At 49.3% G+C, this 26,665-nt stretch overlaps 1 protein-coding gene across 2 annotated transcripts; it reads right to left on the bottom strand.

Moving 5' to 3' along the window:
- Nucleotides 1–26,665, bottom strand: CDRT4 (CMT1A duplicated region transcript 4). 2 transcript variants are annotated; one of them, XM_012929729.3, is made up of 4 exons: nt 26,573–26,665; nt 16,536–16,609; nt 3,739–3,816; nt 1–476 (listed from the first exon to the last, which is right to left on the bottom strand). In XM_012929729.3, the coding sequence occupies exons 2-4, from the start codon at nt 16,603–16,605 to the stop codon at nt 40–42; spliced, it is 585 nt and encodes a 194-aa protein (XP_012785183.3). In that variant the 5' UTR covers nt 16,606–16,609; nt 26,573–26,665; the 3' UTR covers nt 1–39. The 2 variants fall into 2 exon arrangements, with proteins under 2 accessions (XP_012785183.3, XP_058531755.1); XM_058675772.1 differs by lacking the exons at nt 16,536–16,609; nt 26,573–26,665 and adding an exon at nt 13,024–13,070.

Raw genomic sequence — 26,665 nt, 5'->3', positions numbered from 1 at the left:
ACACCTCCCCCGGAGATAATGACTACACGGGCCCCGTGGCTAAGCGTTCATGTGTTTCTCCTTGTTGGTCAGCAGCAAGCTATAGGGAAGCAGCTTTGTCATGGGTTTGCAGGAGAAGATGATCTTGTTGTAGGCTGCTGTGGGGCTGTCGCTGGAATCCTGGTGGAAGCCCATGGGTTCCGGTGCGTCAGCAGAGGAGGCGCCCCCCACAGGTGACATGGCCTGGGACAGCGCATCCTGGAGCGTGGCTTCACCGAAGGACTTGGATGACCTCCTCTTCATCTGACCGGTGCCAGAGGGCTTTTTGGACCTCCCCGCTCGGTGTTTGCTCTCGAAGGCGTTGGTGTATTCCAGTTCTCTCATCTTGCTTTTCACGATAAGTCTCTTTACCATTGGGGAGGTGTATGTGACATAAGCGGGCCAAGGGTCGTGCTGTTCCACCAGCTCCAGGGGGAGTCCAATGTTTGCTGTGAGTCCTATCAATAAAGGCAGTAGAAGCAGGTGATTTTAGAGATGCTCATGTGAGCGACGGATCAAGTCTCCGAGGACTCAGAAGCCACTGGAACCCAGTGAAATCCAACCTTGAGTTGGGAGACACGGTGAGGATTCAGAGAGTCAACTCATTCAAGAAGCAACAGCAGGGGAGGGGAGCAGCAGTTATGCCACTGAGTGGGAGACACAAGTCCTGCATCAGAGGACCTGGGTTCAAGTCCTGCCTCTGCTCTCCATTCCAGCTTCTTGCCAATGTACATCCTGGAAAGCAGCAGGTGGTAGCTCAAATTTTGGGTCCTTGCTACCTGTGGGAGAGACCCGGATGGAGTTCATGACTCCTGGCTTTAGCCTGGCTGAACAGTCCCAGCTGTTGCAAGCACTTGGAAAGTAAACTAAGTAATGCGAGTCTCTCTCTCTCTCTCTCTCTCTCTCCCCACCCCTATCACTGTTTACTTTCTTTCCAAGGGCAACAGAATGGTAAGAGCAGGAGGACTTGGAGTCAAACTATCCATATCACAAATATTTGCACAAATTGTTTAACCCCAAACTTCTGTATTTATTTGTACAACACAAATATATGTGAAAGAGAAAAACAAAGATATCTTTTCTCTACTGGTATGATCCCCAAATGTTGTCTGCAACAGCCAGATCTGGGTCAGGCCAAATGCCAGGAGCCAGAGACTCAAACTGCCAGGTTTTCCCCTTGAGTGGTGGGGAGCTGAAACCCCAGAAGCTGCACATTAGCAGGAAGATAGAATGGAGGGTGGAACTGAGAATTGAAACCAAGCAGTTACATGGGATGTGGGCATCCCAAGTAATAGTGTAACAGGTCACACGAAAAGTGAAATTAATAGACAAACCTGAGGCCAATAGTGTGACACAAGGGCTTATATAACAGGTACAACAGTTTGGGTTCTGGCCACTCCACTTTCAATCCAACTTCCTGCTAACGAGACTGGGAAGGCAAGGGATGATGGCTCAAGTAATGGGCCCCAGCCACTCACGTGGGAGGACCTAGATAAAATTCCAGGTTCCTGGCTGCAAATGTGGCGCCATTTGGGAAGTGAATCAATGGATGGAAAATCTTTCTCTTCTTTCTCTCCTTCTCTTTCAAATAACTAAACACATCATTTTTTTAAGCGATAAGTTTATTTTGGGGTGCAAAAAGTTTGAAGTCCACGCAGTGATTTGTTCTAATATGTATTTTCCATGAACTTTTTGGACGTCCCTTCTCACATGTACATGAATTTCAAAAAGGTCTTGTCACCAAAACAAAGCTATATTTTAGCCTCACTTTTCACAAACTTGCAGAAATAGCCTCATCTTTGCCTATAATCTACAAACATCTTCCCGTATACTGTAAATCATCTTTGGCTGACTTCCAGCACCCAATACTATGTAAATTGTTACTCAGAGTTATTTAGGGGATAATGAGAAGAAAGCAAAACGTGTGTGTGTGGGGGGGGGGGGTCAATGAAGATGCAATTTTAAAAATATTCTCTGCTCGCATGTAGTTTAGACTACAGATGTAAATCCTGCAGCCAGGTCAAAGGTCATGGGAGGCTGACCATAATGGATGTTAAGGATGTGAAGAGAGTGCTTCAGATTCCAACACTGCACCCCACCCCACCCCCACCCTGTACAGCCAAGCTTCCTGAGCAAGTTTCTTAGCCTTTCCACACTTCAGCAACCTCATCTGTAAAAACAGCGACTGGCCTAAGACCAACTTCACAAACACTTCGACCGGCTTGAGGCTACTTTACGCAAAGCTGACACTGATTTTAATTTATGTAACGCTTTTTTAGCACGGGCGTGACCCACGGTACATGGCAGCTACGAAACTGTTGGCTAACGTCTCCTGGCCTGCAGTATTTCGTTTCCTCCTTACTACGCCTTATAAGGCCAATACTACAAGTTAACAACCCTGAGGCTGACTCGCCTAGCTCAGGGTTTGAACTTAACTTTAACAGACTCAAAAGCCCCCAAAGCTTTTCCTCTAGAGCCAATGACCAAGAAGTTTAGGAAGTTTAGAACTTTACGACTTTCCTAGAAAATCTCCCCTTAAATTTGTCTATTACTCCATAGATCTCCCGAGCAGGTGGCCCCCTTCCTTGCATCAGTTGCAACTTTATTCCATCAAGCAGAACTTGGCTTGCTTTGTCTCCTGCAGCTGTCTCCTTTCCCTAGAGTACATACTCTCCCCAAGTTCACATTTCTTTGCTGATGTAAATAGGAGCGTGGGAGGGCAGTTGAGATATTCAACTTGTCAACTCCAAAGTGAGTTCGTCGGGAAAGCGTGCTGTAAGTGAGCAAGTGGAGATGTATAGTACAACTTTCCCCTTTATTCACGGTTTCCCTTTCTGTGGGTTTGGTTACCCTTAATCAACTGCAACCCACAATTAAATGGAAAATTCCAGAAATTCACGGATTGTTGATAGCTTTTCATTAAAGTCAGTTCTATTTCATTATATGTTGTTGTTAGTCTCTTGTTGTGTCTAATTATAAACTCTATCACAAATAACCTTAAGGAAAAAAACAATGTATGAAAATACTTTGATTCATGAAAATATACGCTTACTTTGGTGCAGCAATTTTTAGACCCATGTACAGGTTTTTTATTTCATAATACATTTTCTGTTATCTTTTTGGAAGACCCTCCCCCCACCCAGGACATAAGGTTGAGTACTACCCACGGTTTCAATACGTTGGCCAGGGACTGCTAGAACACGTCCTTGGCAGGTGACAGGCGACTGTTGTACACAGCCAGTCCCAGGCTGCCTTGCACAATGCCAGAGTTGGTCTGAGAGCAAGTCTGTCAGTAAGGAACGTGCCGCAGGAGGCTTCCAGATCCTGCAGGAGTCACAAGCAGTTCTGCCCAAGGAAGAGGAGACCTGGGACCTCACCTCTCACTAAACAAGTGCATCAGCGCTTCCAAGCACAGACCTGACTTCCTCCCCGCTCCTCCCAGCAAATGCAAAATGCAAAGATCTGCCAGGCGGCATTAACCTGGACATCTCTGCCAAAGGCTAGGTTAAAACATAAAAGCCACCTGGAGCCAAAGGGAGCATCTCCCTCCTGCCTTCCCAGTGTGGGCTGCTGTCTTCAGTAGAGGAGGGCTGTTGTCTTCTGCTCTCACCGCAGGAGTGGCCCTGCCCCCAGCCCTGCCTCTTCCCAGTCCCAGTCTTCCCACCCAGAGAGTTTGCATGGCAGAGGCGCCCCCCTACCGCCCCGCCCCTCCCCTCTTACCTTCTGGTATCTTCAGCTTTTTTATATCAGACCTCTCTTTGATTTTTATACAGTTCTTCAGATCGTAATTCAAGATACCTTTGAGAAAAGATATTTGTTAGCTGGGTCTCCTCCAAGTTCCCAGAGAAGAAAGTAACTAGAAACCACCCCTGCCTGAGACTAAAGTGACTCCTCCTTCCTCAAAGGCGAGATCATGCCTTCCATGGAGCTGGAGGCAAGCAGGTGAGCCCCACAAGGCCTTGGAGGCCTGGCCGTGCTCAAGAAGGCTGGCATCATGGTGTAGTGAGCTAAGCATCTGCCTGTCATGCCAACTTCTATATGGGTGCTGGTTCGAATCTTGGCTGCTCTGCCTCTGATCTAGTTCCCTGCTGATGCGCTTGAGCAACCATCTGGGGAATGAACCAGACCTCTCTGTTTCTCGCTCTCTGAAAATCTGCCTTTCAAATAATAAATCTTTACAAAAACAAAAACACATTGGGGCTGGTGCCATGTGGCACCTGGCACCTATACGGGCACCAGCTTGAGTCCTAGCCGCTGGCCCGGTAATCCAGCTCCCTGATAATGGCCTGGGAAAGCAGAAGAGGATAGCTCACGTCCTTGAGCTCTTGCACCTACTTGGGAGATCCAGATGAAGTCCCTGACTCCTGGCTTTGGCCTGGTCCACGCCTAGCCATTACAGCCATCTGGGAGTGAACCACTGGATGGACAATCTCGCCCTGCCTCTCCCTTTCTCTCTGTAACTCTGCCTTTCAAGTACATTAAAACCTTGACTGCCATAGCCAGTCCTCTGCGTTCCGCTTTCTGGTCATCTGCCATTGAAGTAGTGAGCACTGGGCAGGCCTCGGGACTGTGTGAAGGTGGGTCCATCGGGGTGGGGCATGGGGAGTCTCTATATCAAAGCTGTGCCACCTCTTCTGCCAGAGCTCACAAACAGATCTCACCCTGCAACCTGCACTTGCCAGCCTGGGATGGGAGACGGAGGGGACAGAGATGGACAGCTGTCAGGAGTCAGGAGCAGGGACTTTGAGCGCAGGCTGAAATAGGGAAGAAAGTCTTAATGGCCATGCAGGTAGGAAATCAAAGAGAACGGTGACCAATGCTTCTCAGACTCTCAGGTGCGTCCACAGGGATGGTTCGTTTAAGCATCAGCTGACTCTGCGATCACTTAGTGAGAAGGCATGAACTCCCTGAAGACATCTTGCCCGTGCTCACTCCAGCTCCAAGATTTTAGCTCTTACCCAAGAACTCATTATTTTGCATATTCAGCTTCACCATTCCCGTGGCTTTTGAACATTGAAAAGGACCTCAAGGTGTGTCCACAATTACATGCCCCCTACCTGGTGGAAAAAGAGGCAGTGATTATCCCAACTCCTCCTGGGCTGTTGGAGACGACACTCCCACAAACACTGGTCTTGGGCCATGCTTTGAGAATGTGAACTTGTTCCAGAACCACCCACAGCACTAGTGAACAACACAGAGACCTGGACCCCACCCTAACACAGTCTCTCGGTAGGGCTGTTTGAGGGATATGAGACTTTGCATCTCCAAGCCACTCTGGAGTGACATGAATGGGATTGGGCTGTGGCTCCCAAGCTGAGCAGTCCCCCACATAGAGGATGGCCTCAGTCCTTCAGCTGCCACACCTGTGGGGCTAACTCACTAAAGCCTGAAACACTCCCTTGATGAGTCCCAGGTTGTCTGCCTTGCTTTTTCCAGAGCAGACCACTATTGAAGAATGCCAGTGCGTACACCAGAAACAGGGACAACTTTGAATTGCACTCATTTTAGAAACATGCATTTCAGCATCTGGTTCTCACAGACCTAACAAACCGCAGCACCCAGAAGATTTGTTTGTTTTCCTTGAAAAATGACTAGCTATTGTCAAATCTGTTGCGATTTCTGTCATACTGCATCCGTTCAGTGGCAAGAATTTACAATACTGTGTTTTCCAAAGAATTCACAGCATTATTTTTCCAAGGTCGCTGAAGGAACATGGCTCAAATAGTACCCCTAACCTAAGGAGTTTCGTGTAATTAAAAAACAAAATGACAGCATTTATTTCTCTTTTTTTAACTTCTATTTTTATTTGAAAGGGAGAGTTACAAACAGAGAAGACAGAAAGATAGAGATCTTCCATCCACTGGTTCACTTCCTAAATGACCTCAAAGGCCAGAGCTGAGCCAGTCCAAAGCCAAGAGGAGCCTGGAGCTTCTTCCAGGTCTCCGACGTGGGTACAGTGGAGCCAAACACTTGAGCCATCCACCCAGGTGCAGGGTACCAAGGCTTTGGGCCATCCTCTACTACCTTCTCAGGCCATGAGCAGGGAGCTGAATCAGAAGTAGAGCATCTGGGACTTGAACTGGAGACCAGATGGGATGCCAATGCCATAAGCAGAAGCTTAACCCAGTATTCCACAATGCTAGCCGCCCCAAAAGCACCATCTCTCTTCTTCTAAGGCCTATCGGTGAGCTCCTAGAATTTAAGCTGGCCCATTCCAAGTTATTCAGCATATAAGAGTTCTTCAAAGGATGGATGGATAAGATGGTATTAAAAGACAAGTTGGTTTGGGTACAAAAGAACATTGGAATCCACACACAGTTTTTCCATGATGTCCCTCGTGTAAGATTTTTTTTGGAGATTACCTCTCTGCCTTCGACTTCCAAATCCTGTCTACCTCCAGTGAAGGTTAACTCCACTTAGCTTTCGTATTTATCAAGCTGTTGGACATTTCACTTGTCTCCACTTGTGAGACGGGACAGGTCACTCACATCTGATGGTGGGAACTCAGTTATGTGGAGGGGGATCTGAAATCATGCCTTTCATTTTTGTCCGAAACCTCAGAGAAGTTCATGGTTAGTAGTGAATTGCCTGGTTTCAACACCAGCTCCTCAACTCTCTCTCTCTTGCTCTGTCTCTCTCTCTCTCTGACTTGGTTTTCTTTTTTTTTTTTTTTTTTTTTTTTTCTCAAGCTGTTCACGGAAAAACAGAAGGCATGGTTGCAGACACTTGGAAATCCATGCACTGCTTTTTTGATACTACACATTTCCTATGAACTCATCTGAAAACTCTTAGGATAACCTGGCGCCTCTCATTGTTACTCCCCCTTCCTTGTGGGGACCCACACAACAGCCCCGGGTGGCTCAGAGGGCAATGAATTCTACAGGCTGGGGGGCTGTTCTCATACCTGCTGATGCAGTGACTAGGAAGTCATGAAATCAAACCAGGGGAGGGAATTCTTGAGACTGGCTCAGAACTCCTGGGAAGGACTTGTTTGTTGCAAAACAGCAGGACACAAAGAGTTGACCTTAAGTCTGAAGACAAGCTGTGGGCTTTCCTCACTTCCTTCAGTTTTAGCACAAAGATTCCATTTTGTCTCCCTCCAGATGAAATGCAAACCAGTAGTCTGCAGACAGAAAGCGTATTGTTGGCAGGGCCGGGGTGGGGGGCTAACACTCAAGTGGCTTTCTTGCTTCTCCTAGGGCACACAAAGGCCTGTGCTCAACCCACCTCCACCCAATCTCTCAGCCCACCCAGTTCACCAGCATCTAGTCTGATATGCCTAGCTCATTCAAAGGCATGCCACTCACCTGGCACCCATCATAACCTGTGTGACCCTATAAACATGGCCCTTCACCTCTTAGGACCTCAGTTCTCTCACCCCCACACTTTGCTGGCCGCTGGAATCCCTTGGGGATTTTTAACCCACTAGAAGGCCATCTCCCACTCCCAATGCTGGATTGGGATCAGCAGAGGAATCAAAAACTTCCCTGGTGACTCCAACACCCAGCAGCGTTTAGGAACTAACTTCTATTGTAGACTTTAGATTTTTTAAAAGACTGTGTGTAAGGTATGAGGGAGGTTCCTACAAGGGTAGGAGGGGCAGGTTAAATGCAGGCATTGTGGCGTGCAGCTTAAGCCTCTGCTTGGGATGCCTGCAGCCCACACCAGAGTACCCATTCAACTCCCAGCTACTCCACTTGTCATGCAGCTTCCTGCCAATACATTCTGGAAGGCAGCAGATGATGGCTCCAGTACTTGGACACCCCCGCCAACATGGGATGCCCAGACAAAATTCCAGGCTTCTGGCTTTGGCTTGGCCCAGCCCTGACTGCTGGGGGCAAGTGGGGAGTGAGTAAACCAGCAGATGGAAGGTCTGTGTGTATCTCCCTGCCTGCCAAGTAGATGAAAGTAAACATTTTTTTTAATATGTGTGGAAAATAGAATTATAAAAATAAGTTTGGGTGAACAACTGTGAAACTCAGACATTCTGAAAGTTCCCAGAAAATGCATATTATGAAACAAATACATGATTTTTCAAAACTGTTTCACACCAAAATGAATTTGTCTTTTAATGCCATGTTTAAAATTTTTCTGAAATGTTCCTCCTATTCAGAAAATGTTCCTCCTGTTTGGAAATGTTTCTATTAGAGAAAGGAAATTGGTCTGAGGACAAAATTGACTCAGTCCCTTTTCAGCCTTTACAGTTCTTTGGCACAAACTTTTTCTTAAAGATTTATTTATTTTTATTGGAAGGCAGATATTACAGAGAGAAGGAGAAACCGAGGGAAAGATCTTCCATATGCTGGTTCACTCCCCAGGTGGCCACAACAGCTGGAGCTGAGCCAATCCAAAGCCAGGAGCCAAGAGCTACTTCTGGGTTTCCCATAGGTACATAAGGGCCCAAAAACTTGTGTCTTCCTCCACCTCTTTTCCAGGCCACAAGCAGGGAGCTGGATCAGAAGCAGAGCAGCTGGGACATGAACAGGGACCCATACAGGATGCTGGCATAACAGGGAGGATTACTCTGTTGTGCCACTGTGCAGCGCCTAAGGCACAAACTCTGTTCATGAATGCTTTACTGTGAAAGTTCAGTATTGTATCTCAGTGGGTTTCACACATACAACAGTCACGGAGCATCTGCACCACGCCCACCTGGCAACACAGGAAGTGACTCAAATCCAAGGTGGAGAAGCAAAGGCTTTAAGGACTGAGCTAAGGGAGCCCATGGCTGTGGGTGGAATCCACACCCAAGGTTAATGCTCTCGCTTCTGTGTCTATGACCACAAGTTGCCTCCTTATCTAAAAGGAAACCACCTTGCAGAAGGATTTTCATGGATCCTAGGGAAGGCTAGTGGATGAGTATATGGAACACGTCAGGTTATGTGCTAACTCATCCTGCAAGTCTGTCCAAGAGAGACTGAATGTACAGCATCCTCTCGCCACAGTTAACCAGGAAGCCATTCATTCACTCACTCATTCATTTGGTATAGCATCCAGAGGAATTAGAAACAAGCTCAGCACCTGAGCGGGTTCCGAATCAAACACATCAGCTTGGGGGTGTGATCCCCAGAGGATACTGTAGCCGGATCTCCTGCTGCAATCAGCCTCGGCTTTCCACAGCTCCCACTCTCTGAAGAACAAGCCAACATCAGGATCCTAGTGCTCCAGGACAGGCCAGACCTAACTAACCCTGAACTCCAAGGCTTTACTTGAGCTACAATAACTCATTTTTCAATTCCACTCTCCAGGAGTTGTTGGGAGCACCCTCTGGGTAGCCTCTGCCTTCTGGGCTGCTCCAAGCTTCAGGCTTGTGCCCTTACACACAGCTCATCTACTTTGCACTTCCTTCCTAGAGCCATGCCTAAGAGCCTTCTGTTCCCACTCCTTCCCCCAGGGGAATCCCATTTTCTCACACTGGAACCACTAACGCAAGTCTTCGTCTCAGCTCTGCATCTTACCCTCCGCTTCCTCCCCATCTCTCCTTTTTTCCCCTGCTTCCCAGGGGCCACTCCTCAGTTATTTTGGCCCATCTCCATTCCAGATGACTGCCAGAAGACTGGCACCATCTGCTTCTATAGGCTCAATGCACTTGGCTGCCAGGGGAGATGTTGCATACACAGAGGCACGCAGGCATGCACGCACACCCAACACCTCCTTGGCTGCTATGGAAACCCTTGCCTCAGCCCCATCTCTGCTAATGGGCCAGCGGGAGCAGCAATGTACATGGGAGATACATAGAATGTGCCCTTCGTGACGCTGCACAACTGGGGACGCTAGGGACCCAAGAACTGCTAAGACAGAGAGTACCAGCGATGGGGAGGGACAGGTTTGTCCTTCAGGGAAGAAGAGATTCTCTGTGTCCTCCCACGCAACAACATGACCCTGGTCACCTTCTCCCCTCCCCAAATCCTACCCACTCAAAGAAGAGGTGCTGCTGGAAAGCCACCTGAATGCAGTTGGTGGTGGTACCTTCTAGGTCAGGCCTCCTTTCCAGGAGAGCAGCTGTCACTCATGACAATCTGATCACAACTGACCAGTTGATTTATCCTTTATAGCCGATGCATTTGGGGCTCACATTGGGGAGGAGGGGATGCCTTCCATACTCTGTGTGTGGTGCTGCATGCATGTTGTGAGACCATCCAAGCCTGCTGAAATCCTGGTCACACCTTCAAGTGGGTGGCACAAGCATTGCCCACCCATTTCCTAACTGGCTAAGAGACCACCAGTGGGGAACCTTTCACCTGTAGGTGGGTAAAAGCCTTTGGTGTCTCTCCCTCTCTCCTTTCCAGTGGCGCCCCACCCACCGGCTTTCTCTTGGGAGGTACTTTCCTCTTTCCCCTTCTTTCCCTGCTCACCTGGTTCCTTTGCAAATGAACATTTCTGTTTGCAAGCAGTTCCTGGCTTTTTTTGTCTATATTAAGCTGAGGACAGAAGCTATCGGGCTTTTCTGGTAATAGGTGCAGGTACTTCAAATTCCCACATTGGAAACAGAGTGCAAGTCCCGATGGCCATGTAGCCTCTATACACAAACATACACAAACACGCACACTGGACAAGTCTGTCTGAAACACCAACCACTGCACATCTACCAGGCCCAAGTCCTGAATTCAACCCACAGCCCAGTGCGGGCTTCCCCACCCTCACCTCCTGCTGGCAGATCTCACACGACAAGGGTCCTCCCAGCTGGCTTCCCACACTGACAGTAAACTAACCAAAGACTAAGCATTGTTGTGAAAAACAAGAGCAGAAAAAAAAATGTGTTGGGCAAAACCTACGCCTCCAGCTGCTCTTGCCAGTGGGCACTGGGCAACCCCACGGGCCAGATACTGAACTAGGTACTAGGGACACTCCTTGGGACTGTGTCCACCAGTCTCCTAACTCGGTCTGGGAAGGGAGAACAGGGTCAAGAAACAGGTTCAAGAGGAAGGGAAATGACGTTGTTAGCATTCTAGGACAAGGGCATTGGGCAGTGGGTATGTTTCCAGTGTCAGCTATGGTGTTTGCCACTCCTGCGTGATGTGTTCCTCTCGGAACACCCCCACTTTCTCCCTGCTGTGTAGCCCCCACTTTCTCCTCTTGGGAGGCAAATGATACATGGTGTGTTTTCTCCTCAGGGACTCCAATATTGAACCGACTGAACCAACACTGGATACACTCGCTTCAGGAATATGCATTAGGCCTTGGATACCAGAGCAAGTGCAACGGTTTCTTCTGAATTTTATGTTTGCCCAAGGGAGATTCCATCATAAATATTTCATTCCTGCTAAGATGCAATAGAAGGACCCATTAAGCCCAAAATACGTGTGGCCCTATTAGCCAGAGAGCAAGCTCCAAATAAAGCTGAAATTTCCAGGACAAGCCAAACATGCATCATCAGAGGTAGCTTCTCAAGTTTCCTACGGATGTTTTAGGATAGACTCATTGGCTGGCAAGATGTATAGGAAAAACGTGGGGGGAAAATTGGCAGCAAGAAATCTTACAACCTCCAAATCAGGAAGGCAAAGGTGAAAAGCTTGAAGCAATTTGTTCTCAGAGATTCTCTCTTTCTCTCTCTCTCTCTCTCTCTCTCTTTCCCTGACAGCACAATGCCCAATCAATCAGCAAAAGGAAATCCCACTCCACAGGGACAATGGAGGTAGTATAAACCAAGAGGCCACGTTGGCGGAGGCAACCAAGACATTTCCCAGGACTGGACTCAATCAGTGAATCAGACCACCTGGTTTTTAAATGTTCACAGCACTGGGAATCCCATCCAGTGTTTGTTTAGCAGAGAGAGCTTTGCATTTGAGAATTTCCCTAGAAACAAAAACATTCAACTTGACACCTTCTAAGCAGACTCAGCTACTCCAGCTTGTCCTTGGTAGCACGTGGTTTTCTTAGTTCTTGCCAGAAGGTGAGTAAGCACCTGCATACCACCTTGAACTCTAGTCTTGGGTCCCAGGATGGATGGCCTTCACTCGTGAGGTACTAGAAAACTCACAGTGGCCTGGTGGGGCCACAGTCCAAACATCTAAATTGCCACCCTGAAAATTAGGAGTCTGCACTTCATCATGCATGCTATTCGTGCATGTCCAAAGATAATCAGAGATCTTGAGCAACTTCCAAAGGGGAAACTAAGCAAAAGGAAGTGGCAGAATTAGAGGACAAAATGGGTGTGGGCAAGCTTGAGGATGGATCCTGGGTACCGCTGAGATCGGCAGGTAACATAAGGCAAACTTGGACCAGCCCGACAGCTTGGCTGGCTAATCTTCCTCCTTGCAATGCTGGCATTCCATATAGCACCTGTTTCTGTCCCAGCTGCTCTACTGGGACAAGAGCAGCTCCCTGCTTATGGCCCGGCAAAGTAACAGAGGATGACGCAAAGCCTTGCACCCTGCACCCACGTAGGAGACCCAGAAGAAGCTCCAGGCTCCTGTCTTTGGATCAGCTCAGCTCCAGCTATTGCAGTCATTTCGGATGTAAACCAGAGGATGAAGGATTTTTGTCTCTCCTTTTCTTTGTACATTTGCCTTTCCAATGAACATAAATAAATCTTTTAAAAAGAAAGAATAGAATAAAAGAAACTTACTCCAATGCTGTGCAGAGCCAAACTCCAAACCATTAGCAGCGTCCTCCCATGCTCCTCCCCTACTTAGCCATCACAGCGACTAAAAGTCTATGAGGAAGAATTCAGACCAATCACCCTGACTCATGGGAAAGCAGTCCAGGCAAGATGCGGCCGTGAGCTTGCCCATGTCATCACGTAACAGAGCTCCACGTCAATACTGTGCTGCATGTGTTTTTAAAGTGGAGGTAATACAACAATGTTACAGAAGCTTGGAGAAAGCATGAGCTTTGTGAACAAATCTGTCATCCCACTCAGTTATCACATGGTTGGGATCCCACAACAGACATATATGTGCCATCCTTCACTGTGGTTCCACCCTGTTGCCATATTGTCTCATTTGACTCAAGATTCTTCATGAGGGGCCTGGTGAGGCAGCCTGGTGGCTAAAGTCCCCTCACCTTGCATGTGCTGGGATCCCATATGGGTACCAGTTCAAATCCCAGTAATCCCGCTTCCCATCCAACTTGCTGCTTGTGGCCTGGAAAAACAGTGGAGGACAACCCAGAGCTTTAGGACCCTGCACCCACGTGGGAGACCCGGAAGAAGCTCCTGGCTTCTGGCTTTGGATCGATCAGCTCTGACATTTCAGCCACTTGGGGAGTGAATCATTGGACAGAAGATCTTCTTCCCTATCTTTGCTCCTCTCTGTATATCAGACTTTCCAATAAAAATAATATGAATATTTTTAAAAGATTCTTTATGAATATTCAGGAGAATATCACATGAATGAACCAGATAGCCCTGCCTCCATTCTGGGATCTTAAGGTATTTCGGATTTTAGCTGCATTAAAAGATGGGCAATGTCCTTTAAGAGACAGGACTAACTCATGCCCCCTCAGGGCAGCCAGGTGTCAGAAAATTCTGTTTGCTGATGCTTCTAATCCCCTAAAGACCTCAAGACTTCCAAAGCCACTCTGCTCCAACCCCCTTGTCTTCATGGATGAAGAGCAGGTAAGATGTTTTCTCCTGTGGTCTCTAGGATTCTGATCCATCAGCTCCAATGTCTGCCACCCACTGCAATTCAGTCCACCAAGAAGGGGGCCACTGTGAGTGAGCTGGCTCCCAATGCCAAAGTGAGGTCGACTGCAGATCACAGAACTGTGGCAGAAGTCATCCTCTCAGCCCCAATGCCTCCGATGACTCCTCCAGTCATAGACTAGTGAGGTAAGAAGTTAAAAACAATCAGCTCCCTGTGGCCACCATCTGCTGTGGTCAAGGAGATTGTCCTCAGAAGCGCTTCATGCATTGTGATGTTCCAGGAAGATGGATGGGGAGGCTGGGCGTGTTGCAGTGTGATGGCAGGGCAATGGCATTGGGGTGGAAAGAAAGCTACTATACACCCTCAAAGCTACCAAGAATCCCCTCTGGACAACCAGATACACCCTACTCCAGCCAACTGGATTCTCATTTATTTGAGGGGAGATGGCTAGGGAGACCCAAGGACCATGAAAAGCAAACTAAGTCATGATATGAAAGCACAGCAAGGCTAAATCGTTCAGGGAACAGATAACCCCTTATCCTCATCCTCCCTCATTGATTGAAGCCATTCTGGCCTTATTATGAATCCTATACAAAAAAAAATCATAGGTGTTCTTAGCTAAGTCCCTGAGCTGTGTAAGCCAGGTTCAGAAGAGGAGTGTCTAATTCCACTTTACTTGTTGTACCTAGAGTAGTTGAAACTCCTAGATACAGAGATTAGAACAATGGCTGTGCCAAGGACTGTGAGAGAAGCAGATGGGGGAGATCATCCATTGAGTATAAAGATTCAGTTATGCAAATAGAGTCAGCTCTAGAGAGCTGTTGTACCTGTAGTTGCCTGTAGTTAGCTGCGTAGCACTGTGTGCTTAAAGACTCTAGGACAATCTCACCATTTCTTAAAGGAAACACAGAGTCTTGGAGGCAATATCTGCCACTTTGATTGTGGTGATCGTCTCATGGAAGCATACATACCTTGGCCCAAACCCATCACATTGTAAACATCCAACATGTGAAGATTTTCCTAGATTCATTATATCCCAATAAAGATGTCTTTTTTTTTCTCAGAAAGCAAGCAAGTGTGGGAAACACCTCCCAAGGTTTGCACAGTGTCTCCAGCGCTGTGCAAGGGAGTACCCGTGGATTTGGAACCATCACTAATTAGTCCCGGAGAAGCAAATGAATCAAGAAGGTGGCTTTCTGTATGAGTGGATGAGAACAATCCCTTCAAGGTGCCTTTCTGAACATCAACATTACTCTTCTGGCACCTGGAAGTGTTCCTCACCTCCCGCCCCCCTCCCCAATCCCAAACCTTATCACTTAGTGTCTCCAGTACCACTGGGACCTTGATAATTACCAAAATATGTCCCTAGGACACACCTCCTCTCTGAGACTAGATTATTCTTTTCAACTGCCTTCTACATTGTTTCTCCAGTTCCATTACATTATGGTAGTGACTATTATCTACCCACACTGCCTCTGCCTTAATGGCCTGCTTTTGCCGACAAGACTCCTGACCCGCTCCGCCCTCCACGCGGGGACTCAGCACTTCCCTCCGTTTGACACCCCAGTTTGGACTCCACTCCCCGAGCGTGTCTTCTTACCTGTACTTCATTTCTCTCCCTACAGCAGCTATAAGAATAACCAGTTCTAAACATACTCGTTCATGTGGCCCACAGATGTTGGCTGACTGATGGTTGTGTGCTGAGTGCAACAGTAGATGCAAGGCCCTGTGCAGCAAAAGCCAACTGAGGGAGCAGCTCTGCTCACAACATACTCTTCTACAATGTTTTCACTGCCAGAAAGACAGGATGCAAAGCCCTTGGCACCAGGGCACAAGACCCGGTAGGATCTAGTTCCACAAACACGCCCCAAATCAAGCATCTACCAACAAGACTCGCTCTACACAGTCTCCACAAACATCCATGTGCACACATGCAAACACATGTGTACAAGCACCCACATGTGTGCTACATGTAAAAAAGGCATCCATGCACACAAACATGCACACATAACTTGCACAAATGTGCACTACAGTGCATTCAACAATATGTGCACACAGTCACATGTATTCATACACAGGAAGAAATTCACATAGACACTGGTATAAATATTCACAACTACAAGGCAAGCCTATACTCTCACATGTATATACTTACATGTATATTCCACATACACCCACAGACATAAGACAGTCATGGTGGTAGATGTACATACATGCCTATTCGTGCAAACACATACATGTAAACGTACATGCCACACACACTTGTGGTTCAAACGCCCTATCATCCTCTATTGCTCTCCACACTCTCTTTTGTCCTCCACACACACTATTGCCTTTGCTTTGGATTCAGGCATTACTGACAGGTGCGATGAAATCCCATCTGATACTAAAAAACTCAATGGGCCTTCAGTGTACCAAATTCCAACTCGAATCCTCCTTCATTTTTCTACCAAACCTCCATGTCCTTTCCCATGTGTTCCAAAGTGGGGCTGTGGTTCCTGCATTCACACTGAGCATGACTGGATCTGTACACGCAGTGACTACAGCAGGGGGGCATCCTCCACGTGTTGTTAGTGGCTGTGGCTTTTCACAGCGGGTTTGCTTCCTTCCATCAGAACAATCCCACACGTGTGCAGGCAGCGCCCACTCTCTGCTCCCTTTGTCTGTCTTTCCAAGATGACTCCAACAACCCTTCCCTCTAGGATCCTGCTCCATGCCTCCAAGTGCCCCATTCTGTGCTCCTCAGTATCTCGTTTGTACCCTATCTCTCAGGAACATCTATTGAATAGTGAATTATTTCATTGGCGCAGGTCTCTCTCCTTTCCTTAAATGGTGTTTCTTAAGTCGTAAAAGCAATCTCTCTGCATTCCACTCCACTCTTGGCACACATGTGGTCTCCCAGCAGTGAGGACAGACGATAGCCCAGCTTACCTTGGAATGATCTCCTCTCTTGCTCACTCCTCTCAGATGGAAGCTGCCGCAAGTCCCTGACGCTGTTCATGGTTCTAGGGTTTTGAGAAACACAGAAGGAAGGTAAACGGTCAATACTGCACTGAATGTAAACCAGAGTGCATGACTTCAGGGCCAATGGACAGCTGAACACATAGGACATCTGGGCCTGCTGAGATTAAAAATGAAAATTGCAACTTCCCCTTTCTGAGAGGTCACTTAACATTGGGGAGAAATCTGTAATGATTAGTTTCAAAGGGATGTTTCTAGGCAGGCAAACATACAGATAGCATGTGATGAAACTTAACTGCCATCACATGGAAAACATGCTTGGGTAACATGCCAGAAGTGCTCAAGTGCCAACAAAAGAGATGTTTGTTCAGTCAAAACACCAGTAAAACAGGAAGGACTTCAATGTGTGTTCTTGGCAGAGCTGGGAAATGAAGCAAATGCTTCTGAAATCTGGGAACAGGCCCTTCACGTTTCACAGAGGGCGTTGTAGGATCACCTTCTCCCCACTCGAAGTCTAGCTTTTGAGAGACACCTGCGTGCAGTATTGCGAGAAAGTTGGCTTTCTCCTTACTGTCCTAACTGCAGTCCGACTGTGTGCATACTTCCATCCATAAAGGAGCCAGTCAACAGCAGAGTTTTCCCATATGGTTCCCCATATGGTTAAGCTGCACTCATTAGGTGATGTTCTGAGGGAAATGTGGCCTGGAACTAAAACCATGTGTTCGGGGGAGGCCAATGACTTAGCCGTGTGAATGGGAGGAAGATGCCTTAGCTTCGTGGGTCTCAGTGTTCTCCCCTGTAAAACAGAGGTGGGTAAGAAGTGCTGCCCTTGGCTCTGCATGAAGATGCAGTGAGATAGCTCATGTAAGCACTGAGTGTAGGACCTAGCTCATTACTGAGCTCAGGCGCCGTCTAAGGCATCGTTCTCCACTCATATGTCTACCTGCATGTTCATAGCCCTGAAAAGGACACCCATTTAGTCACTGGCACCAGGAGATGCCGACAGACCACATCTACACACATGCGTCTGTAGAACTCTCCAGGGTCACCAGCCATGTCTGCCGTGACCCCTGCACACCTTTGATGTTCTTTACAACCACTCTTGCCTCAGATCACTGCAGCTGTGGACAGAGTGACTTCATGAACAAAACCAGGTCAACAAGTTTTTTTCCAGATGCCTACTGAAAATAATCTGGACACGTAGATATGCAAGCAATGCTAACGGGGATGCAGGATGGAGGACAGAATGGAAGAACTGGCTTTGAAATCCAGATGTGTGCCACAGACTGTAATACTGGCATCCCATATGGACAAAAGTGTGCATCCCGGCTTGTCCACTTCTAACCAACTTTTAGCTAAAGCACCTGGGAAAGCAGCAGAGGATAGTACAGGCGCTTAAGCCCCTGACACCAGTATGGGAGACTGGAAGAAGCTCCTTGCTCCTGGCTTTGGCCCACCTCTGACCATTGCTGCCATCATCAAGGCAATGAGCCAGTGGATGGAACATTCCTCTCTCTTGCCCTCGCTCTCTCCCTCTCTCTGTGGCTCTGACTTTCAAGTAAACAAAATCAATCTTTAAAAAGAAAAAAAATTAGGAAATCCAAACTCAACTTGGTGCACCTAATCTGCATCAAGTTCCTTAATCTTTCTAAGTGTCAGTTCCTCATATCCAAGACGGAATGTTGTGATGACCCATTAATGCAGATGGAAGTATTTCATGTCTGCCATTGTTTGGAGGACAAGACAAGGAAGCCTGAACCACCTGTGCAAACTTTGTTCTCTGGTTCATGACTAGGGGCTCATCCTGACAAAGCTAAAATGACATTGGCAGCCTAGTTAAAATGGAGATCAAACCCAAGAGAGTGGCAGGATCCCAACAAAGACCCAAGAGAGGGGGCCATGAGAGTGGATGCTGTCTTGGGTTTGTCTGCAGTCCTTGGAGCAGAAGTGGGGCGGGAAGGGAAAGTGAAGGTTCTGTGTACCTGATTTAGAAACACAGCTATTTATCCCTGAGAAGAGCCTAGAATGCTAGGCCAGCAATCCTCTGTCCTATCTTTCCCCCTACAACCCACTGCTTCTCAGAATGATAGGGGTGTGAGGACCCACAATAAAACAGATGCAAAGACTTCAACAGTGGCTGATCACAGAAGGCCCGTGGTAGGCAGCCCTTGAGAAGGCTCCTGAAGTTCAGAGCCTTGTGAATGCTCCTCCCCTTGAGTGTGAGTTATTTCTAATGACCCCCACTCCTAACAAACGGAATGCTGCTATGACCCAATGAGTCCCCTTTTTCTCTCTCATTCATGCATGCATTCTGAAGGATACCAGCTGCCCCTGAGGAGGCCCATGAGGCCAAGATCCAAAGAATGTTTCTGGGCAAAATCCACCAGTCTGTGACAACTGAATCTTGCCCATGACCAAGAGAGTGAACTTGAACATGGATCTTCCTCCTGTCCAGCCTTCAGATGAGACCACAACCTTAGCCAAAATCATGACTGCAGTTCCGTGGGCAAACCCTGAGCCTGAGACAGGCTGTCAAGCCACATGCATGTAATCCATGACCCACAGACTTGATGGCATAAAAAGTGTTTCTGTGACTAAGTTTGGGTGGGAGTAGCATTTTGTTTTGTTTTTAGACACAGGAAGAGTTCACCAACACAAGGCCCCCACCAGACATTCCAAGGGGAAGTCCCACCCATGAGACTAAGAGGGGGGAAGGTTTCCCACTCTGGCAGCTGTGGGGAAAATTCACTGAATTGTTCCTCCCTCCCCATTCCATTCCCATCTCTAAGGCACAAGGCGATGTCTACCAAAAATAAATAAATAAGTAAAAAGTAACTCACAGAGGGAACATTGCTGAGCCCATAGCCAACAACAGCAATAATGTCCATCAGGCCATCTTTGGTGGTGGGTGGACTGATGTCACCAGAGGGGTGCAGGTTGGGGCTGGGGTAAGGCATGTTAAGACCAGAGAGGTGCGGGCAGTTGGAATTCACATGTTTTCTTTCAAAGACAAAGCGTCAGTGACCTTGGGATCAAAATGGCTTTGTCAAAAGCACACGGACCAAACCATCGGGTCCTGTCATGAAGGTATTTTATCCAGCCTCACTACAGGAACACTGTGTGACCTCTGCATAGGTTCTTAAGATTCAGGGAGGGTGCAGCAAGTCTCCCTGTCTTGCTTGTGCATGTGTGCCAGCACTCACACGTGCACACACACATAGGCCTGTATACATATAGACACATGTACACACACACCTTGACCACGAAAACATTCCGAGAATGGTTTCTAAAGTTGAAGGCACGGGGGTTCAGAATGGGGCGGATATCGGTACTGTCCCTGCTCTGTGCCCTCATTGAATGAAGGCTGCTGTGATGAGGATTAAGAGCCCAGAGCTTCACTGAAGACCCCACAGAGTCCAAATCACTCAGGGGAGAATCCTGCAAAAACTCTCCCCAAATCACATGGCCCCCAGGCATACCAAGATGAAGAATTCCCCGTTGTACACAGTGAACCTTTCAACTGGTCCTCCTGGTTCTCTCAAGTCTGTTAGAAGCCATTAACTCATCAACATCTCAGGAAGAAGATGAGACTGTTGGCTCTGCCCCTTGTGCCTGGGAGATAACACAATCCCAGAGTCATCACCAGCAAGTGACCTACAATGCAGTGCAGAGATCTAACCGGCTGCGAGAGGGGTGGGTCCCCAGGGTGCTCTGCATCCAACCCCTTGTGCCTTGGTGAAAACAGAGGCTGGAGTCTAAGGGACCCAGGCACCCTGCTGGCTCTGACCTCATGTGGTGTCCCACCCCCACCCCCACCCCGCACAGCGGGAGGACCCCAGGGCCTGGAATGCACTGAGGTTTCTTAACTTCCCACCAAATGAATTCCTTATGAGGCCAACTCCTGGGCTGATCCCAACGCTGGCAAAAACACTGCCGAGGCTGATCTGAAGAACTCAGCCTGTTCAGGTTTCTGGATGCCGAGAGAGAGAGAGAGAGAGAGAGAGAGAGAGAGAGAGAGAGAGAGAGAGAGAGAATAACTTTTGCCCTCTAAGGGGGCGGGGGGGGGGGTGTGAAACACAAGCCTGCGGAAGACTCAAACAAAGCCCTCCCAGGCACAGCCACCCACAGTTCCCCAGTGCGGGCAGGCAGGCAGGCAAGCGGGTGGCGCTAACCATCCTACCATCCTACCATCCACGGGGCGCCAAGTCCGCAGGCAAGAGGGAGGCCCAGAAGGAACTGTGGTGTGGCTCACCCGCCTCTGTCCTGTTGGAGTTACGACAACGACGTGAAGCCAGAAATCTGGAAGGACTTAACACCCAGTCGCGGCAGACACAGGAAAACATTGTACAGAGTAAACACTAGGCTCTCTCCCTCATCGGGCTGGAATGTCGAGCCAGTGGGATCTAAGCCCAGCAGCTTTTCCCTTCTGGGGGCTCAGCCTGGGGGGCAGCAGCCCTGGCGGGGGGCAGGGAGGAGAGAGTGGTTGCACAAGCCACACTGGGGGGCTGGCCAGGAGGTCAGTACAGGGTGCTCCTCCGTTGCCATGGAAACACAGGCACTGCTGGCAGCAGCAGTTTGGCAAACCCACAAACTTCCTCTCCCCTCCAGGACTTTCTACTTGTCCGCAAAGCCCTGCCTTGACCCTGAACTTGTGCAGGGCGGAGGAAGCCAAGGGACCCCCGGACTGCCATGGGACCTGCCATTTCCTCTCCCTGCCAGCATATTGTGAAGAGTTGCTTTTCCGGGAGGAAGAAAGGAAGCTCTGTACTCAGGCCCAGGATCCAGTGTTTGAACCAAAACCTGTGAGCGCTGCTCGCTGGATGGAATGCAGTCTCCAACTTGCACAGCTCTTGACTGCGACTGCTTAACTACTTCCGTTTCTCCACCCCATTTCCTCTGGCTCTGGAGACTAGAAAGAAAGTATTTGCTTGGCCCGAGGGCTCTTCGCTGGGTCCCAGAAGGACGCTGGACGTGAAACCGTTTGTATCACTGTGTGCCCCCCCCCCCACCCCCGTGCTGAAAATCCTGCCCCGGTGCCACGCTTGAGAAACTGCTGGGAGGTGCATCATGGTCAGACAGAAATATTGGCCGAGGTGCTAGGAGAGAGAGAGCCAGGTCACCTCAGGACAAGAGGAGCTGGAGTCCTGGGAGGAATTAAACTCTATTTCTGTAACGCTGAAGCTTAAAGCCTAGAGCCAAGATGAACTGGAGAGGAGTGCAACCCACATACCGGCCCCAAGTCCCAGGCTGAAGAAGGGCAAGGGACGCGTAAGGGACTTCCAAAATGCTGGCCGCCACCAAGGGTATAGGTGGCCAGGAGAGAGGGGGGCAGCAGGCACTGAGGGTATAAACAAAGCACAAGGCCCTGCTTGGAGCTGTGTGCTGCCCACCTCCTCTGGATCCCACAGGTGCCTCGGGGAGTGGCAGTGTGGGCTCTGTTCTGCACAGAGTCCCCTGGCGGAAACCTATAGTTTTCCACCTAAGAAGTGTACTTCCATTCCTTATTGGCACTGCAAGGTTACCGGAACGTAGCAGCCCAGCCAAAAACTCTCGCTCAGCCCCCTTCCTTCCAGCTTTTATCTAAGACAAGCTTTGTGTCTGAGTTCTCTTTAGAGAGAGAGAGATCTTCCTTCTGCTGATTTACTTTCCAAATGGCTGCAATAGCAAGGGCTGCATTAGGCCAAAGCCACGTGCCGGGAATTTCTTCTAGGTCTCCCATATGGGTGCAAGGAGCCCAAGGATTGGACCATGCTCTGTTGCTTCCCCAGGTACATTAGCAGGAAGCTGGATCAGAAGTGGTACAGCTGGGACTCAAACCAGAGTCCATGTCAGATGCCGACACTGCAGGTGGCAGCTTAACCTACAACACCACAGCACCAGCCTCTCTGTGTTCTGGTCCATGAGCCCTTGAAACATTACTCCCTATCCCCTACCCCACCCTTAGAAACCAAGGGGACCAAGAACTTGAGAGATTAAAGAGCCACAGGATGATGCAAAGACACCCTTCTACCCTCCAGCAAGAACCCCCAAATCCATCAATGCTCAGGTACCCTACAGAAGCTGGCATGGCATGTGTGTAGAATCATGCACATCCTCCTGTATATGTTAGATCATCCCTGCATCACAGCACTGAACCCGAGGCAACGCCATGCCGACCAATGCTGGACTGTATTGCTCAGGAAATAAGAAGCAGGGAGCTGGACGGGAAGTGGAGCAGTTAGGACACATATCAGTGCCCATATGGGATCCTTGCAAGGTGGAGGATTAACCTATTGAGGCTTTGCACAGGTTCATGTAGATTTTCAAAGTCAAAGGATGAAGAGCAGGAGAATAGAATGGCAGGGAGTGGAAATGGACCAACAACTGCTACCAGAAGGGAACAGAAGATTGCCTGGAATTGCTGGATGTGAGCCATGACCCGCCCATGACCATGGGGCTACCAGCAAAGGTGTGGAGGTGGTTGTGGGCGCGAGTGTAGGTAGGGGTTGGCTTTGGAGTAGTAGGGATGAGTAAGTCTATTTAGTGTCCATTAGGAGCCTGAGATGAAGGGACTGGGCCTGGCAGAAGTCTCAGGTGTGATTGGAAACAGGGCAGGACTCTGTGTGCCCTAGGGGTGGGAGAGAGGTTGTTGGAGTTTCTGTGAGAGTCACTGAAGCAATGGGCCAAGTGGTAGGGTGCAGAACCGAGAACCCAGAACTGCACCAACAAAGATGGGCGTGGTCGTCAGCCACTAACTGGAGGGTGCCATTAGCGTGTTGGCCCCGGTCTCTCTAAGATCAAAAAGAAACGTTTAAAACCTAAGTCCCTCTTCCCCTATTCCTAAAAACCTTAAGAAAATCACAAAGGTAAAATAAACATCGATTTTAAGAATTAAGAATGAAAACTGAAAGTCAGTGGAGGTCAAATGTGCCGGGCAGCAAGTCTACCCGACTGCACATTTCTGATGTCTGACACTCCACGGTGACTTTGTCAACCTTCGCTTCCACCATGGCTGAGCCACAGATGCTGTTCCCCCAGCCATTTCTACGAAAGGTTCCACTCACCAGGGACCACTGAACATGGCCTTGACAAAGCCCAACTCAAATGCCTGCTTCTCAACCCCCTCTTCTGAGTCCTTCTATCAGAGTTACAGATAGGCTGAAGATAACTGGCACTTGACCGGGGAAGTGAGTGGAGCTCAGGAAGTACTGGTTCCAGGGCTAGGGTCCAGCCCAGGGGCCGATAGTAGATAAAACTCTGGGTTGAGATGAACTGGCTGGCCAGTGTGCAGTGAGCTAAAGATCCAAGGCAGGGAGGCAGGAGAGAAGAGCAGGCAAAGCAATACTGCAAGGATCATCAGGCGACACCATCAGAGGTGGAACAGCACACTGGGAACCCACTACTATTCAGGAGGGGTCTGACATGGAATCTCAGAGCTTGAACATTGGTGGCAAACAGGGCCAGGTTCAAGTCTTGCTTCTGGCAGTTGCCAAACTGGGAGATGCGGGGCAAACTGTCGACCTCTCCTGGCCTTGTCTTTCCTCTGGTGAAGTGCTGATGACCTTGAAGAAGGGGTTGGGGATAAGGATGGTGGAGGCCCATGGGCCAAGTTGGAGAGGTCCAGAACGCATCCTGGCGCCTGTTCAGAGGCACAGCCAACTCCTGGCCTTGGCTTGGCACCTGCCACCAAGTCCAGTGAGAAAGTGGACATGACACACGCATGCTTGAGAGGCAGTGTCTAACTGGGAGGTGTCAGCACTTGCTGCCTTTCCAAAGCCTGTTGCTTGCGTCTGCGTCCTCGCTGGGCTGCTACTGGCTCCTGAGCCACAGCCCCGGACGCTGGGAGCATCAGCAGCCTGCTCGCTGGGTAACAGTCCTGGGCTGGGTGTGCATGCGATCAGTGTCCATTCTGCCAGCCTCCTCCTGCACTCTGGCCCCAGCTCCTCCCACCCTGTGCGGTCAGTTTCAGCCCCATTCACCAGCATTTTCCAAACGTCCCAAGTCTCTTGTCTGAAATATTCCTGCCTTGGCCTCTGGCCTTCCTTCCTTCTCCTTTCCTTCTCCTTGCCTTTGCCAGAAGTCCCCAAGGAATGGCCATAGCAGTGACTGCTCTCGCCTCACTCCCAGGGGCCCTGCAGCCTGCGTCCATCCTCAGAGCTGCTGACAGCGCTGAGCAGATGCCAGTGGGCAAACTGGAAGGAAAGACATAGCTGGAGAGGGCCCCAGGAAGAATGAGTGGGCACGGGTACGCACACATGCACGCACGCACATGTACACACCTATACACCTAACACCTACGCACACACATGCCAACATACACATATAGACATACACATACCAATGCAGGCACCAACACACGGACACATGCACCCCCATACACCCCTAACATACACAGCAAACATCAACTCACAGACACCTGCACCCCAACACACACATCAACATTTAGGCCCAGGCAGACCTACACCCTAACACATACCAAGATCTAGGTGCGTTAATACACACCTACCAGCATATAGACACTCAGGTACCAGCACACACAACAACACACAGACACACAAACACCCCAACACACACAGTAATACATACAGCAACACACACAAATGCCATGCTACACACACACACCCCCCTCTCAATATGGCAGCCACAGGCTCTCACCATGATAGAGAAGAGGCAGCAGCCCAGAACTAAACCCCACGGGGCCTGCACCAGGTGTTCTCCACAGGGCTATGAGGCCTGTGTGGCAGCATGGGTCAAGGGAGAGCATTCAGGCTTTGAGGGAGCAGCTAGAGAGGGCAGTCCTGCCCAAGCCTGGGAACAAGCATACAGACTACATTCCTGAAACAAAGCGTGTGATCAAACAGGGAGGGGAGAAGAAGCCCCGTAGGAGGGGGCTGCGAATTTAGGCTATTTCCCATGGATCTGACATCAGCCTGATTCTATAGGACAGTGGGGTGGCTCCGGCTTGTAAACAATGCCTTTGTGAGTTTTCTTGTACTTAATTACTTGAGAGGGAAATAAATGGGGAGAGAGTGTGTGTGTGTGTGTGTGTTTCTACCCACACATGCCTACAATGAGCAGGGCTGGGGCCAGGAAGAAGCAGGAATTGGGAACCCCACCTAGATCTCCCACACAGGTGGCAGGGACCCAGTCACATGCACCATCATGGCTCCGCCCCCTAGAGGCTCCGCTGGAGGTGAGTATCAAACCCAGCTATTCTGATACGGGACCATGGACATCCTAACCACTAGGCCAAATGCTTCCCCCCAACCACAGTCGGCTGTGACTAATAAAGGCATGTGACAATCCTAGTGGGCCACTGCTTGACTCTGAGCTGTGATGTTCTGGTCTAGCGAGTGTATGCGTGTGTCCCCCAAGGATTCCTGTGCTGGAAACTCCATCCTCCATATGGTGACATTGTGGGAGGTAGACCCTGGTGGCAGGTCACCAAAGGAATGAGGCAGACCCTATGGGCCCTGCTCCTTCCTGTCCACCATGCAATGGATGGATGGATGGATGGCTCTTGTGTGCTCTCCCACCAAGCTGGCACCTGCTACACTGTGCTGCCACCAAGGACAGATTCATGGGAAGACAAGCCAATGGGGTCAGACAGTCTTGGTCTTCCTGCCTGTAAAACTGTGACCCAAATAAGGCTCTTTGCTTTAGGAAATACCCAACAGTGGGAATTTCATTACCATGACAGCAAGTATACTTTCACGTATGCCTGGCTGGTTGGTTTTCCTGCTTGTCAGCCCTGATTAACCAGTAAAACCATTTGTTAGCATCCCCAAGGCCTGCGCCCTCTGCAGACAAAGGAAATCAGAATTTCAGAGATTGGGGGTAGGCAACCAGGGTTGAATATCAGTACATCTACAGAGTCCCGGGTGTTGGCGACCAGGACTGGGGACCGCAGAGGTTTGGGGGATCCTTTCACAAGCAGGTACTCCCAAGAAGGGTGTGAACCCCTGGTGGTTGGGTGTGTGCCTTCGACCTTCCCCCTGGACTTGCCCTGCTCCCCCAGCCGCCATTACCTGAGAGGTTACCGTGCTTCCCCATGCTTTCTTGGCTCGCCCGCCAGACGCTCAGTTTGTCTCCAGCTGTCCCCTGTGCCTTCGACCCCACTG

The sequence above is a fragment of the Ochotona princeps genome, chromosome 17, assembly GCF_030435755.1.
Source record: "Ochotona princeps isolate mOchPri1 chromosome 17, mOchPri1.hap1, whole genome shotgun sequence".
Classification (NCBI taxonomy): Eukaryota; Metazoa; Chordata; class Mammalia; order Lagomorpha; family Ochotonidae; genus Ochotona; species Ochotona princeps.
Note: the sequence above shows the minus strand (reverse complement) of the source record. Positions and strands in the feature narration are given on the sequence as shown.